The sequence below is a fragment of the Microtus ochrogaster genome, chromosome 4 (assembly GCF_000317375.1).
Source record: "Microtus ochrogaster isolate Prairie Vole_2 chromosome 4, MicOch1.0, whole genome shotgun sequence".
Classification (NCBI taxonomy): domain Eukaryota; kingdom Metazoa; phylum Chordata; class Mammalia; order Rodentia; family Cricetidae; genus Microtus; species Microtus ochrogaster.
Genome location: NC_022011.1, coordinates 34,055,993 through 34,070,955, shown reverse-complemented (window position 1 = coordinate 34,070,955; position 14,963 = coordinate 34,055,993). Strand labels below are relative to the sequence as shown.

The 14,963-nt window shown below is 46.3% G+C and overlaps 2 protein-coding genes across 3 annotated transcripts in view; one reads left to right on the top strand and one right to left on the bottom strand.

Annotated features, from left to right (window-relative positions):
* Positions 1-3,975, top strand: part of Tarbp1 (TAR (HIV-1) RNA binding protein 1) — a 52,079-nt gene extending 48,104 nt beyond the window's left edge. For both annotated transcript variants that reach the window (XM_005345899.2, XM_026778872.1), the window contains exons 27-30: positions 431-622; positions 761-885; positions 1,223-1,359; positions 1,586-3,975. In XM_005345899.2, coding sequence (XP_005345956.1) covers positions 431-622; positions 761-885; positions 1,223-1,359; positions 1,586-1,754 — 623 coding nt within the window. In that variant the 3' untranslated portion in view covers positions 1,755-3,975. The remainder of the gene's footprint in view (positions 1-430; positions 623-760; positions 886-1,222; positions 1,360-1,585) is intronic.
* Positions 3,976-4,150: 175 nt separating this feature from the next.
* On the bottom strand, positions 4,151-7,251 carry LOC101986809 (cytochrome c oxidase assembly factor 6 homolog). Its single transcript, XM_005345898.3, has 2 exons — positions 6,729-7,251; positions 4,151-4,509 (listed from the first exon to the last, which is right to left on the bottom strand). Exons 1-2 carry the CDS (start codon positions 6,870-6,872, stop codon positions 4,414-4,416), a joined length of 240 nt encoding a protein of 79 aa, XP_005345955.1. The 5' UTR covers positions 6,873-7,251; the 3' UTR covers positions 4,151-4,413.
* Positions 7,252-14,963: the final 7,712 nt, after the last annotated feature.

Genomic DNA, 14,963 nt, shown 5'->3' with positions numbered 1-14,963 from the left:
CCAGCTGGCCTGGGTCTGAAAAAGCCTGGGATAAAACCGGACTCGCTGAACATAGCAGACAATGAGGACTACTGAGAACTCAAGAACAAGGGCAATGGGTTTTTGATCCTACTGCACGTACTGGCTTTGTGGGAGCCTAGACAGTTTGGTTGCTCACCTTACTAGACCTGGATGGAGGTGGGTGGTCCTTGGACTTCCCACAGGGCAAAAAACCCTGATTGTTCTTTGGGCTGATGAGGGAGGAGAACTTGATTGGGGGAGGGGGAGGGAAATGGGAGGCGGCAGCGGGGAAGAGACAGAAATCTTTAATAAATAAATAAATTAATTAAAAAATTTTTAACAACAACAAAAAAACAAAGATGCCAATACATAGAGAACTGCCCCAGGCTAACTGCCACTGTCTGATACTGGAACTATTATCTCTTCTCAGGGTCTATCTTGGGTGAGGCAGACAGACAATCAGAGTGGGCAGATGTCCAGAAGAAGATCATCCCGTGGGGACACAAGGCTCTGGAGTCAGACCTGGAGCTTCTGTTTCAGGATCGGGCCGCCAAGCTAGGCAAGTCCATCAGTAGACTCATCGTTGTGGCCTCGCTCATCGACAAGCCAACCAACTTAGGAGGTAAAAATCGTCCTCCAGGAGGGTCACCCTAAATCCTTTCAGCACCCCTCTGTGGCTGTCTCCTCCACACATGGCCCTCTTGGCAGGCTTTAGAGGAAAGGCTGGAAGGAGACCTGAGTAACAGGCTGTTGTGTGCAGGGCTGTGCCGCACCTGTGAGGTGTTTGGAGCTGCGGCACTCGTGGTCGGGAGTCTTCAGTGTGTCAGCGACAGGCAGTTCCAGCACCTCAGTGTGTCTGCAGAGCAGTGGCTCCCTCTGCTAGAGGTAGGTGTGACACCGCTTAGTAGATCCCGTACTTGCAAGTGTATTTTAGCACGCTGTCTTTATGCCAGTTTCTCGGTCTGACCCTTCAGTGCTGAGTCCCATGGGGTTTTATCTGTGACCTGCAGTAGAGTAGCAGTCCCCTTGGTAGAACATGCTACCCCCTATTCAGCCACCATTCAGCAGTCTGCTATGTGGAGGGAGTTCTTTCCGATGTCATTTGGTGCCTTTTTCCCTTTCAAGTCCCTTTGACAAGTCGGGTTTGAGTTCAGTGCTTTGTCCACCCTCTCATTTCCCAACGAATGATCTCATATCCTGCCCCTCTAAAACTGCCACCAAGGTGAGACCGGCGCAGCTGACAGATTATCTGCAGCAGAAAAAGGCGGAAGGCTACACTGTCATCGGTGTGGAGCAGACGGCGCAGAGCTCAGACCTGGCCCAGTTCTGCTTCCCTGAGAAGTCGCTGCTCCTGTTGGGGTGAGTTGGCTCCTATGACACAACTTCCTGTCAACTTAGAGCTCTGATGGAGACCCTTGGGATGTTTACTAGTAAACATGGAATTGGCCTCTTCCTGGAACCCAGGCTGATGTCATCTGTTTATCTGTCTCCTATAGTAACATTCAGGACTTCTAAAAAAATTAGTAAAAGGTTCTCTCTGTGTTACAGGGGAGCTAACCTGTCCCGCTCCATTTTTCTTCTGCAGAAATGAGCGGGAAGGGATCCCAGCTGACCTGATCCAGCAGCTGGACGTATGTGTGGAGATTCCTCAGCAGGGCATCATCCGCTCACTGAACGTGCACGTGAGCGGGGCTCTACTCATCTGGGAGTACACAAGGCAGCAGCTGCTTGGGTGTGTGGGGCCTGCATCCTGAGACTGAGCCTCGCCCACCATCTCTCATGGTGCTAAAGATGGTGCTTATAACCTACCAGATGGATGAAATATTCTGAGGTGTCACGGGATTATCTGCATCTCTCTAACCTTGCACCTCAATGCCAAAACCTGTTTATGTGCCTTAAAGTCTGTTACTGTATATTGTCCCCTAAATCAAATGACCTTTTTAAATATTTTAAGCAACTATGGAACTCTTTAAAAAATGAATTTTTAAAAATGTTCTTCCTAGAAACCAGTATTGTCAGGGTGGCTGTGCTAATGGTGTGGAAGAATTAAAGTTATTACTTATGGCCACCTGCGCCCTTCTGTTTTAATATATGGCAAAATGTGAATCTGCCCTAGGCTGTTTCCAAAGCTGTGAATTCAGCCATTGTTCACGTTAGGCTTAAATGGTATTTGTCTTACTGTGCTTCCGGTGGTGGTGAGAAATCTGTCTCCAAGGACGATAATCATGGCCCCAGGACTGTTGGTCCACCCCTGCAAATCCCTACTGAAACCAAGAATGAAGCCCGTGAGTGCTTTATGCTTTGATGGCTGATTATTTAAGGATGATCATTATTAACTGCCCAGCAAGGAACTTGCTATCCCTGGAACCCTTTGAGTAATACTCAGATTTCAGGGTCCTTTGTCTATTCATTGCCTTGTGTAGTTTTGAGGCTTTGATTTGCCACAGGGTTTCAAGCCTAGAACATCGATCAGAGCAGCTGCCACTCCTGTGACCTGAGGTAACCGACACTATCACAGTTTGGCTTCTTTCAGGTAGCAGAATGCATCCATGGCCCATCCGGGTCATGTTGTTGGCATTCCGCCCATTATAGGGCATTTGAATTTAGGGACTGTGTTAACACTGCAGGCTTTGCTTTCGGTTCATTTGGTGAAGCACCTAGGAGTGGGGCTTCTGGGTCATAAAGTCAGCGTGTTTTACCTGAAAACCTCTGCAGAGGGCTTTCCGAGTTTACAGTATCACAGAGGGTGACTTGTTCTGCATCCTTGTCATTTGGTATTGTCAGCCTTTTAATTTAAGCCATTCTAGCAGGTATCTATAGTGACCTATCAGTATAGTATTTATTTTCATTATTCTAATATTTAACGATATGGAGGCTCTTTTCAGATATTCATCTTCCACTGTATTTTAAGAAATATCTGTGGGGTAAGAGGACCAATGAAAGAAACACACCCTGACCCTGAGACCAGAGCCAGTTCACTGGCCTTGAGACCTAAGCCTAAAGGTTAAAAAGGGCCAGTGAAAGAAACACACCTCAGGGGCTGGAGAGATGGCTCAGTGGTTAAGAGCACTGGTTGCTCTTCCAGAGGTCCTGAGTTCAATTCCCAGCAACCACATAGTGGCTCACAACCATATTTAATGAGACCTGGTGCCCTCTTCTGGCATACATACATGGAAGCAGAATGTTGTATACATAATAAATAAATAAATAAATAAATAAATAAATCTTAAAAAAAAGAAAAAAGAAATACACCTTGGCCCTGAAACCAGAGCCAAACAAACACACTCTGCCCCTGACCAGCTAGGCAGAAAAACCAGTCAATCCCTGGGCATGAAACCAACCCCTTGCACAAGAAATCCAGCCAGTCTCTGAGCTTGTCCAAGCTCAAGGTTTGAAATCCAACCAATTCCACTCTGAAAATCTTCACCCTGGAAAAACTCCGCCCCTAAGAAGCCCTATATAAGCTCTGTACCTGTTCAGTTGGCAGCTGCCTTTTCCTACCATGGCAGAAGCAGCCACCCTCAGGATTCCTCCTTCCCAATAAATCTCTTGAATGAGGTTTGAGTGAGACCTTTCCCTGGAGTGCAGCAGAACCTTCCCTGGCAGAGTAGAGCTGTTCTACTCCGGCAGACCTCAGAGTTATTCCACTGAGGAAACCTTTTCTTGAAGCAGGGCTGCACACGGCTCCGCTTCCGTCGAGTCTGCCAGAATTCCTTTCCATCTGAGCTGGAATCCTTACAATATCTATTTGCATAATTTGCTCACTTTTTAAACAGGTTCATTTTTCTTATTAAGAATCATGAAGTTTTTGTTTTTGTATTCTGAATACAAGCTCTGTAAGAAATACACGATTTGAAGTATTGTCTGCAGGTTTGTGAGTTACTGTTCATTTCTGGGGGTTCATCGTTTTCTTAATCACCTTGGAATAGACTCAGGCACTGTCTGATCATTGAGGACATTTGAACAACTTTTATTATAACCCATTGGTTACTTAAGGTTTCTAACTTCACTGTGTCATTTCTGCATTAAAATGCTGATCTAAAAGCCAGCAACACACATAACAACCTATCTTAGTTTTTATTTATATCAGTTGCAACTCGATTTGCATACTGTTTGGCTTTCATTCTAAGGGGGGAAAGGAAGATAAACATTGTGTTTTTATAATAAACTTTAATTTTTTTCTTGAAATAGATCCTCACGAATTAAAGCAGCACACGTAGCACCAGTCAGTCCTTCATAGTTTGAATGATTAGGATCTCCTGCTACTTGACCCTTTTACTAATTGGTATTCACAAGGGACAGGTGCTGGCTGATGTGTAATTGCGGCCAAACTGCTTTTGTCCTGGAACCAGCAAAGCTTTTCTGAAAAGTCCAGAAGAATAATCTCCACCTGCGTAAAAGTTCAGGAAGAGCCTAGGAATTTTCAGTGGACCGTGAAGGCTGGAATTCTCCGGCTTCAAATTTTTCCTTGAATTTCAAGTAGTCTCTTCTTTTGTCAAAATATTTTATCTATTGAGATAAAAAGGCCTGACATTAGAGCAAGCTGTGCAGTTGGCAAGCTAAAGCACAGATTTAAATGTAACTCGGCATTAATTGTATCAAGGCAGAACCAGGATTTGTGTTCTAGCCTCCTGAGTCAGGGATCTAGTGCCTGAAAGAGCCATGAGTCTCCCCGTTCCCTCTTGGCTGTTAGCACGTATGGCCTGTGAACTTAAACAGTCTTAGGCACATAAGAGCCTGTTTGGCAGTTCTTGGTTGGATCAGGAATCTTAAATTTTAGACCATGGCTGGTTATAGGGTCAGTGTATCGTATCATTTATCAGGCCTGGTATCTTTGTCAAGAAAGACAAGTCGAGATGGACACATGACTAAATATTCACAAGTTATTCAAGGCTTGGCTTTGTTTCCATTCATATCATCCTCTTTATGCGGCATTTGAAAAGTCTGATGTTCTACAAGTCGAAATCAAACCCAAGGAAAATGCACGTGTGCCTGCCGTGCCGCTGCCCCGGCCCCTGTATCCCAGCAGCTCTGCAGACAGGGCAGATGTAGGATGCCTCATGTTTGCACTGGAGACCAGAAAATGCTGATTTTGTTAAAAACCTTCAGTGCATGTCTTAATGGAGCCTGCCTGAACACGGCTTTCTCCTTCACTGAGAAACCCATTCTCTACCATCGCACGTAGACAGACTCGCTCCTTAAAGTTCCATCAGAAGGAAATGTAACACATCTGCCCAGAGTATCCAAGGCACCTTCAGAGAGAAGCCTCCCTAACTGCCCACCTATGTACGAATTCACATATAGTTTCTGAACATGATGGAAAACAGGACTCTGGGTTTACCTCAGTCCTGAGCCCTGAGGACCTGCTGATGTACAGCTCTGCTCTAAGGCCGTGACATCACTGCTTCATCCAAAGCCCCATCCTCGCTCAAATTCCCCCGTTGTTTGATGGCCTTTGTCCCTTTGGTGTGTTATGACAAGGTATTCAAAAATCTCACTGTCAGCGTGGAGATTTATCCCTGGTGGTCTTGAATTGACTAACTAGAATGGGTGCTATATAAAAGAATATCAGACTTAAAAGCATACAATGTCCCTCCTGTTCTGTGAAAAGTTAATTGAGGTATCTGTTGTGCTCAGAGACAGTAACATTTAGTGGCACCTGAGGTATCACAGTCCAATATGATAGGGGAAAAGCCACACCTTACATTGAACCTTCCACAGGACTAATTCTACTGATCAGAACTTGAGTGGCTTTGGAAAGGTTTGAAGTTGAGGGTCCGTCTTTAGCCCTCTTAATTCCTTGCCCACCTCTGTGACTGATGTCACACCCTGTTGACAGGTGAAACCACTCACTGGCTCCCACCTCCCCAAAGGCTAAGCGTGTCATGTGACAGCCTCTGAGGCCCAGCACAGGCTTTCCTGCTTTGCTGTGACGAACGGACTTAACCTGCATTTCCACCCATGTATTTGAAAATTGTGTTCTGTTCCCATAAAACTTAATGAAACTTCTGCCACATGGTATTAAGGGAAACTTCAATCTGTGCTCATATTTGGCTACAAAATACACTATCCTTTGCCGTGAAAGCAGTTATGCTGTTGACAACAACCTGCCCAGAACTCAGCCTCTCCCGGGAGTGGATCTCCTCCTGAAGCTGCTCTTTGAACACTTCAGTCACCCACAGTCCTGGTTCTCTTGGCCTTGTACTGCACAGCACAACCCTTCTCTTTCTCAAGTGACTGCTGTACAGCGAAGTAAAGACAAAGAACCCGAGTTCAAATCCTCTCTCCACACGGTGGCTGGCTCGTTTTGGACAACTGTTTCTCTCTAGTGCCTAAAACTGAACTCAAGGCCTCCCAACACTGATGAAAATCCTAGCAAATAAAACCTAGTGTCTTTCTCAGAACACATTCCCAAGACGCTCCACCCGCCCCCCCCCACGCGTGTGGTTTTGGACACACCCTCAGTCTGCACTTTACAGGAGTTGGCAGAGACCGGAACAAAGTTAAAAAGAAAAGAACTTTCTTTTTATGCTGCTGGATGACGGAACTGTGAGAGAGGCTATGGATTCCTGCAGAAATCACAACACTGTCCCTTCCCCAGAATCCGGCCGCGCACTGTCACTTTCTCCAGCAATAACAACCAACTGGTGGCTTCCACCGCGCGCCCTCCTCCGTGACCTTGTTCCTCCAGTCCTACCCCGAGGTGAGGCCGAGCGCCCGGGACTTACCCACTGTTGGGGGCAGCTGGCCTCGAACGAGCTCCTCAGCTGCTTGCACCGAGCCGCGTCCTCCGCGTTGTCGTCGAGACAGCGCCAGTACAGGTCGCGCGCGCTCCAGCACACCTGCCTTTCCTTCATGGTCGGGGCTGCCATTCCTGCAGGGTTCCCAGGGCTAGCCTACAACCCCGGGCTGCGGCGCGGAGGGCCCGAGCTTTGCAGTCCGGCGCGGCCTCCCGAGGAGCAGCCAACGTGGGCGAGCGCGGAGAGGAGCTCGGCTCCTGGGCCGCCGAGTCGCCCGGCGAGTCCACGGACCACGCAAGGAAACGCTCCCCCGGGAAAGCAGCAGCTGACCCGTGTTGATCCTTCCCGGCCGCAGTTCTCCACACGGAAGGGCGGGACTTCCGGCTGCGTTTTCCGGCTGTGGTGGGCGCGGCTTTTGGGCGTCACCGATCGTCACCGCCCTCGGCCCAGTAGTCGCGGCGGCCGGGGCTGGAGTGAGGAATAGGTGGGCGGAGGGGACCGAGCTGAGGACCGGGACAAGGGGGAGGAGGCCGCCAGCCTGAGAGCACGGACTCCCGGCGAAGTTTGGCCAAGCTCAGGTTGGCCAGGCTTGCAGACCAGACCCCTCGTCTCTGCCGTGCTTCGGATGTTTTGAGAAGAGCGTTTAATTTATGAGCCCGTGTTTAAGTAGAATGTTCAGGAAGGCGAGTCGAGCCACGGATGAAGGCCAGTCTGCTGGCTGCTCCCTGGTTCTGTCTGCTCTAGCTCCTGGGAAGAGCCGCGTGCACGCGTGTGCAGCACGGACTCACACCAGTCCAGGAGAGTCAGCCCTACAGTCGGTGCCACTGTGAGGCCCGAACCACCTTCAACGGGTCTTCAGGGTGACAGTGTGTTTCTAAGCACCGTCAAAATACGGGACATGTACCCCCGTGGTCTAAGGGATGAATTTACCTTAGCAATGTCAGTTTATAAAAGGAGATAGCATTGTGGAAATATGATGGCTACAGAACGATGAAAGAGCCTTAGATGAGTTAAGTTGGAGACGGAAATCTATTTTAAAGGTTTACTTATTTTGTCTGTATGGCAGCGAGTATGAATGTGTGCCACAGAAATGCGTCAAGAGCAGGCATGAATGAAATGGGAACGGTGGTGTCCACAGCCAGCCTTGTGTAGAGAGCCGTCTGTGCACCCCGTCCCAGCTCCATGACCGAAATATCATTGGTAGCTTGAAACTGACCACGATGCAACACTCACCCCGCGGCAAACAGCAAGCCAGAATTTTGCTTTTGTCAGGTCTGTAGCCAATCCACTAACGCACAGCGGCATCCGACACTGGGAAAAGAATACAATGAACAAACATCTTGAGAGATGTTAAAGTAGGAACCGCACTTAATCCCTGAGGATTCAGATGCAGATGTCAAATCACTCAATGAGCTGAGCAAATCAAAAATCTAAAAGTAAATTATGAGTCTTGAAAAAGATGAGCAATGTAAATGTTCTTACATTCATATTTTATGAGTTATGCTTAAAATTTATTCCATATTTATTAAGAATGGCCTTTACAAATTTGCAAATTCCCAGCATTCAAGAGCATCACATCATTTCAGCAAAAGTAGTAATATATAACCTAGAAGGTTCATCACCATCATAGTATTGGTGAGAATTAAATGTATTGTGTGACCACTCATGATTTATAAATGTAGACATTTGCAGTGTCATTTACTGGGCTTATTCCTTTCCCTCAATTTTAATAAAGAAGAATCTTTATTAAAGATTTAAAAAAGTAGGAACTGCAGAATAAAGGCTAGCTCTAGATGACAAGAAAGTCAAAGGATCTTAGAAACGGTTGAGTGCAAGTGAAGTTTAGAAAAGTGCACAGATTTCCAGAGAGATGTGTAACGGTGCTAGTATCCATACTGAAAAATCTTTCTACGGACAATTCCAGATGGTTCCACCAGGAGGGTCCTCTTGACTTTTACTGATTTAATTATGCCTGTCTTGTGATTGTAAATCTTACTCATTGCAAAATCTCTCGATCTCTGAAACATCAAACTCTTTGGAACTCATTGATATAAGAGGGAGAAAGAGAGTGCACTAAAATGGTGTGAGACTATATTATATAACTAAGAAATTTTGCTCTAGAAGGATTAATGTATATGATAGTGGGTGCTGAATCTTTGTTGAGGGTGTTAGTTACTCAGTACCTTTCCAATATTCAGAAAAGCTTATTCCAAATCCTGTGGTGGACATGTATGAGAAAATATAATTTGGGGTTGAAAAGAAAAATATTTTAAATTTATTATTTTGGATGTACGGTTGTTTTTCCTGCATGTATGTCTAACGTACCACATGTGTGTAGCATCTTTTGAAGACAAGAGGGTGTCAGATCCCGTGGGACTGGAATTACAGACAGTTGTGAGCTGCTATGTGCTTGCTAGATATTGAACCCTGGTCCTCTGGAAGAGCTGAGACACATTGCTCCAGCCTTGAAAAGGATTTTTTTCAGTCACAAATTTATCTACCCCAAACCAAACAACGTCATAAAATGGAGTCACAGTGCAGAAGTTTCCGTATTCATAATATCTAGGACCCATTCAGTACACCTACAAACCATAGGAAATGGAAAACATTTTTTTTGCTGATTTTATTTTATTTATTTTTTTTAAATTTATTTATTTATTAAGGATTTCTGCCTCCTCCCCGCCACTGCCTCCCATTTCCCTCCCCCTCCCCTGATCAAGTCCCTCTCCCTCATCAGCTTGAAGAGCAATCAGGGTTCCCTGACCTGTGGGAAGTCCAAGGACCACCCACCTCCATCCAGGCTTAGTAAGTTGAGCATCCAAACTGCCTAGGCTCCCCCAAAGCCAGTATGTGCAGCAGGATCAAAAAATGGAAAACATTTTTAAAGTGACGGGAGACTTAAACAGAAGCAGCACCCATGAGAAAATGCAAATGGCCAATGTATGCAGATACCGACATCCTCCTTAACAACCACAGCAGGAATGCACAGTCACAATGCAGTGCCATTAGACACCTGCCGGACCAAAGACTGACAGTAATGGACCTGAGTTCAGTACCCAGAATTCAAATAAAGTGAGGGAGAGTGGTGGGAATATGCCTTTAATCCCAACACCGAAGAGGTGGGGACACAGATACCCAAGGCTTGCTGGCCAGCCATCATAACGAGTTATAAGTCACAGGCTAGTAACAGACGCTATTTCAACAAACAAAAACCAATCTATATATATATTATAGTGTCTGAGGAGAGATTTTCTTCTGGCCCCCTTGTGTACATACCTGCATGTAAACACACACCATTTGGTGTCAGCAGAGGCTGCTCCTTCATTTCCTGCCTACCCAGACCTGAAATAGTCACACAAAAGTTTTATTATTTAAAACACTGCTTGGCCAATCACTTAGGTGTATTGCTATCTAGCTATTATATCTTAAATTAACCCATTTTTATTATTTTATATTTTACCACAAGGCTCGTGGTTTAAAGGTACCAGCACCAGCGTCTTTCTCCTCCTTGTGGCTACATGGTGTCTCATTGACTCCGCCTTCTCTCTCTCTCTCTCTCTCTCTCTCTCTCTCTCTCTCTCTCTCTCTCTCTCTTCAGAGTTCCTGCCTGGCTTTACTCTGTTAAGCCATTGGCCGAAAGGTGTTTTTTTATTAATCAATGGCAATATAACATTTACAGCATACAGCGGGGAATCCCACACCAAGTGTGCACACACACACAGACCCCACAGTAACAAGTTTTAGAGAAGGTCACCTGGATATTATGAACCCGTAAAATGACTTTTGAGGAAGGGTGCGTCATCTAGTAAACATGAAGAAAATACTCACTGCAGTTTGGCTGTTTGGGAGTTTGTTGCACTTGATAGTATTTGAACTAGCTGAAACCACCATCCAACCCAGACTTGTACCAGTAACCAAATGGACAAATTATGACTGTGCTGTGAAATATGACACAGTAATTAAAAAGAAAACTGCCTGTACAACAACAGGTAGATCACAGCACTGGGTGAGAAAAGCAAGTCAAAGCAAGGCCACGGTGTGATCCCTCTAATCTTGAGAGTCCTTTTTTGTTACTGTTTTGTTTAAGACAGGGTCTCACTATGTAGCTCTGGCTGTCCCAGAACTCACTGTGTACACCCTGCTAGCCTTGAACTCATAGAGATCCTCCTGCCTCTGCCTGCCTAGTGCTGGGTAGTTTTGTGAGTCTTTGAACTTTCTGTAAACTACAGTATTAAGGATAAATGTGTAAGTGTAAAACTATTAAGACCAGCAAAGGTTTTCACAGCTGTTTCTAGGGCAAGGAGAGATTTGATCACTCTGGGTGGGAAGCTTTGGGTTCTGCTTCTGCACCTGGACATTTGCTTTCTAATCATTCTTAAAACCATGTACATGGTTTGTTTACATTTTTACATGGATGGGTGTGTGTGTGTGTGTCCAGTTATTAATAGAATGAGTACTTGCCCCCAAAGAGGTCATCACTGGTAGAATTGATCTACAGAAAAGTGGAAAAGTAAGAACAATGGCCAAGATACAGAGCATGGTTACTAGTTTCAATGTGTTTACCATCTCATATGTTCTTCCTGGCTGTGGTAGTTTGAATGTAATTGGGCCACATAATCTCACAGGGAGTGGTACTATTAGGCGGTGTGATTTTGTTGGAAAAGATATGGCCTTGTTGGAGGAAGTGTGTCACTGTGGGGGTGGGCTTTGAGGTTTCCTATGCTCAGGACATCACACAGTGTCTCAGCCGACTTCCTGTTGCCTGCAAGATGCAGGACTCTCGGCCACTCCAGGATCAAGTCTGCCTGCAGGCCACCATGCTCCCGATCATGATGATAATGAACTGAACCTCTGAAACTGTAAGTGAGCCACGCCATTAAATGTTTTCTTTATAAGAGTTGCCATGGTCATGGTGTCTCTTCATACTAATAAAAATCCCAGCTAAGACACTGGCCAAAAGTCAGCCTTGTCTAGTGCTAGATACTGCGTATGCAGCCACACAGTTCCTCCTTGTCTCTGATAGGGTTGTGGCAGAGAGGAGACATACTGCCAAAGAGGTGAGTTTACTGCAGCTGGGCTCCTACCTTTCCCCCAGGAGACTCTTGGTAACCAACAGAGCAAAGGAACCACCAGAGAGGGATCTAGAGATGCAAGTGGATAACAGCGAAGTCCAAGTGCTCATTATCAAAATGTGAGTGCCACAGCATGGTCTCAAGTGTGTGTGTGTGGACAAAGGGTGTGAAACAGAGAGCTGGTGAAGAGAAGTCGGAGGAAGGGGTGGAAGGCAGGCTTTGCTGGCTGTTCTAACCACCAGAAATGGTGAGTGGATCCCCAAACCTCTGGTGGGCAGGCAGGACAGACTGAAAACAAGGGTGTTGTCACCACCACCACCCACAGACTTTTATTTATACTCTGTTTTTCAAGGCGATTATCAGAGACACCTACTCAGGAACACAAGTGGGGCAGATTCCTTTGACTTCAGTGTTACTGCGCACCCTCCGAATGCCGTGTCCATCTGCACGATGCTTCCCTCTGGTTAGCTGGAGATGCACTGCAAGGTTCTCTCCCTCCCCCCCAGCTTTTATTTTTCTTTCTGTGTTGATCAATGCTCACAGCTTCAGTTACTATTTCTGTCAGAAAGGCGAGGCAAGACAAGGTTTGAGCCTTAAAATAAACTTTCCCTTTTCGGGTTGCCAGTGGACATCTACACTGATTTGCTCTTGGAACATCAGAGCTGGGTCTGTCCATGCGTCCCCTGTCTTACATCTGTCACTTATCCCTGCTATCGAATCATCCACTGTCCCTCTGTCCCCAGCCATCCCTGTTATCTGTGCATGTCTAGCATCTGTTGCCCTCTGTTCCTGCATTTGTATCTGTGTGTCTAACCAGCTTTTAATTATGCATACATGTGTATTCTATTGTGTGTATGTTTTTATCCATCCATTCAGTCAGTCATATGTATTGTTTGCATTGTGATATTTACTCATACCCCACAAATGTTGGTGGTGGCTCTTAAATTATCTATTGACTACTGAGAGTAGCAGCTTACAGCATACTACCTGACTGTTTTCCTGCTTCCCAGGTTTGTTTCTAACAATTGTGAACGGTTTGGATATGGTATGAGTGTGATTCTCTAAGATGCGTGTGTTGAGTGGCCGGTCTCTAGTATGGTGATGTTGGGAAGTGGTATGACCTTTAAGAGGTGGGTTCTAGTGGAAGCTGGAGAGAGGGGAGGAAACCCTGAGTGACAGACCCACGGAGGCACAGCGGAACGTTCCCTCCTGATCTATGTGCAGGGGTTGACAGTGTATACAGAAAATGTCCACCCCAGCTCTCCCCCAACCCGGATATTTACAGCTTTAAGACTGCTGCCCTACAAGGACTTTTCCTCCTTGATCCAGCGTTGTCTGCCTACTGGATGATATGCATGTGATAACCCTGCCTGTCTGTAAGCCACTATGATAAACACACTGAGAGCCCAGGCTAGCACTGAGTGTCTGTGTGTCTGTGTGTATGCCTGTCTGTCATTTCTTCTTTCCCTCACTGCCCCAGTCAGGGCCAGTCCCTGGAACAATGGACACAACAGAATGCCATCTGGTCATTTAGTACATTGTCCTTGGACACAGAAGCATGCCAGCAGATCAGTTAATATATTGTCCTCATGAGAGATTCAGGTAGCTCTCATGCGTCCCTGGTCCATTCTCTTGAGTGAACCGTTTTAAGAGCTGGAGACTGACCCCTCCCTTCTCTGGCTTCATCTGTCACTGTGTGGTGTTTCCTGTCCCTCATCTCTTTCCGTACTGTCCTCCATGGTGTGTGCAGACAGCTGCCATGCTGTTTGGATTCCAGCCTCCAACCCTGCCAGCTAAATAAACCCTTTCTTTACAAACTACACAGTCTTGAGTATTTTGTTGCGGCCATGGAAAATAGACAGGTGACATTATAACAGCTCACAGCCGGCTCACTGGGTGTACAGAGTGCTGTGTCTCACAGCCGGCTCACTGGGTGTACACAGTGCTGTGTCTCACAGCCGGCTCACTGGGTGTACACAGTGCTGTGTCTCACAGCCGGCTCACTGGGTGTACAGAGTGCTGTGTTTCAGAGCATGGCTTCCTTCCTCATTCATACTCCTGGACTTGAATTTTACTGACTTAGCAGCTGTTGAGATTCATGAAATAAAACGTGATAAAATTTTATATATACATAATATTTACGAAAATTAATTCCATATTAGGTATTTTCATTAAAAACATATTATACACAAGTTTAATGTGTCAAACGTGGGTGCCTTGCTGTGAATTGCTGTTGAGTCTCGTTTGTGTCAGACCTAGGCCTTCACACCACTTTGGTAAATGTCAGGATGTGTTCAGTCTGCAGCGGCCTTTGTCCCAGGGCACCTGTTGGTGACATCACAGTATCACATACCTGCAGAGTTGACTGGGAACACTATCTCACATCCGCTCTGCTTCACCTGCCTTCTTACACAGACATGGCTCCTCCCAGACTAACCATTTGCATAGCGAACACTCTAGGGTTTAGACCTGGTGCACAAGCCCTGACTGAGGACCTCTTAGGACCCCAGCTCTGAACAGAACAGCTCTTTCAGAGGAAGTCTACACTCCCAGCCAGGTCTCGTCACGTTCTAGAGCACCAAGTTTGTCTGGAGCCGTGCGGGGTATAGTGCCGATCTTGCCCACACTCACCGAGAGGACACTTCACCCTGCAGTCTTTATTTCTTCGCTTTCTTTTCTACTTTCAGGAATCCCTCAGCATTCCTGACCTTTCCATTTTCCGGACTTGAGGTGGGAGAGAAAATAAGTACTTACGCTGTCATCTCAAGCTAGTCTCTTTCCAAAATACCAGTGATGCTGTCAGGCAACACAGCTGCCCAGCATCTGTGCTGCTCACAGTGAGCAAGCGGACCAGTGTCAGGACGGGATGCTGACTCTCTGCTGGTGCAGGCTATCCACTCTGCCCCCTTCCCTCACGGTCTCCTCATCATGGCTCCGTGCTTGCCACCCCCTCCATGATCCAGCATGGTACTCCTTCCTACTGTAAAGAAAACGAGTTCTCTCCCTTTTGGTCCATCTGTCTCCTCACCACAAAACACACAGTTTATTTGAATGTTTTGGTCCTTTCAGGTGTGAGCACGTGTGGCAATTCCTTGGCCCCAGAACAGGGACAGTCAATGACAATTAGAACCCTACACGTGAAGCTTCTTCC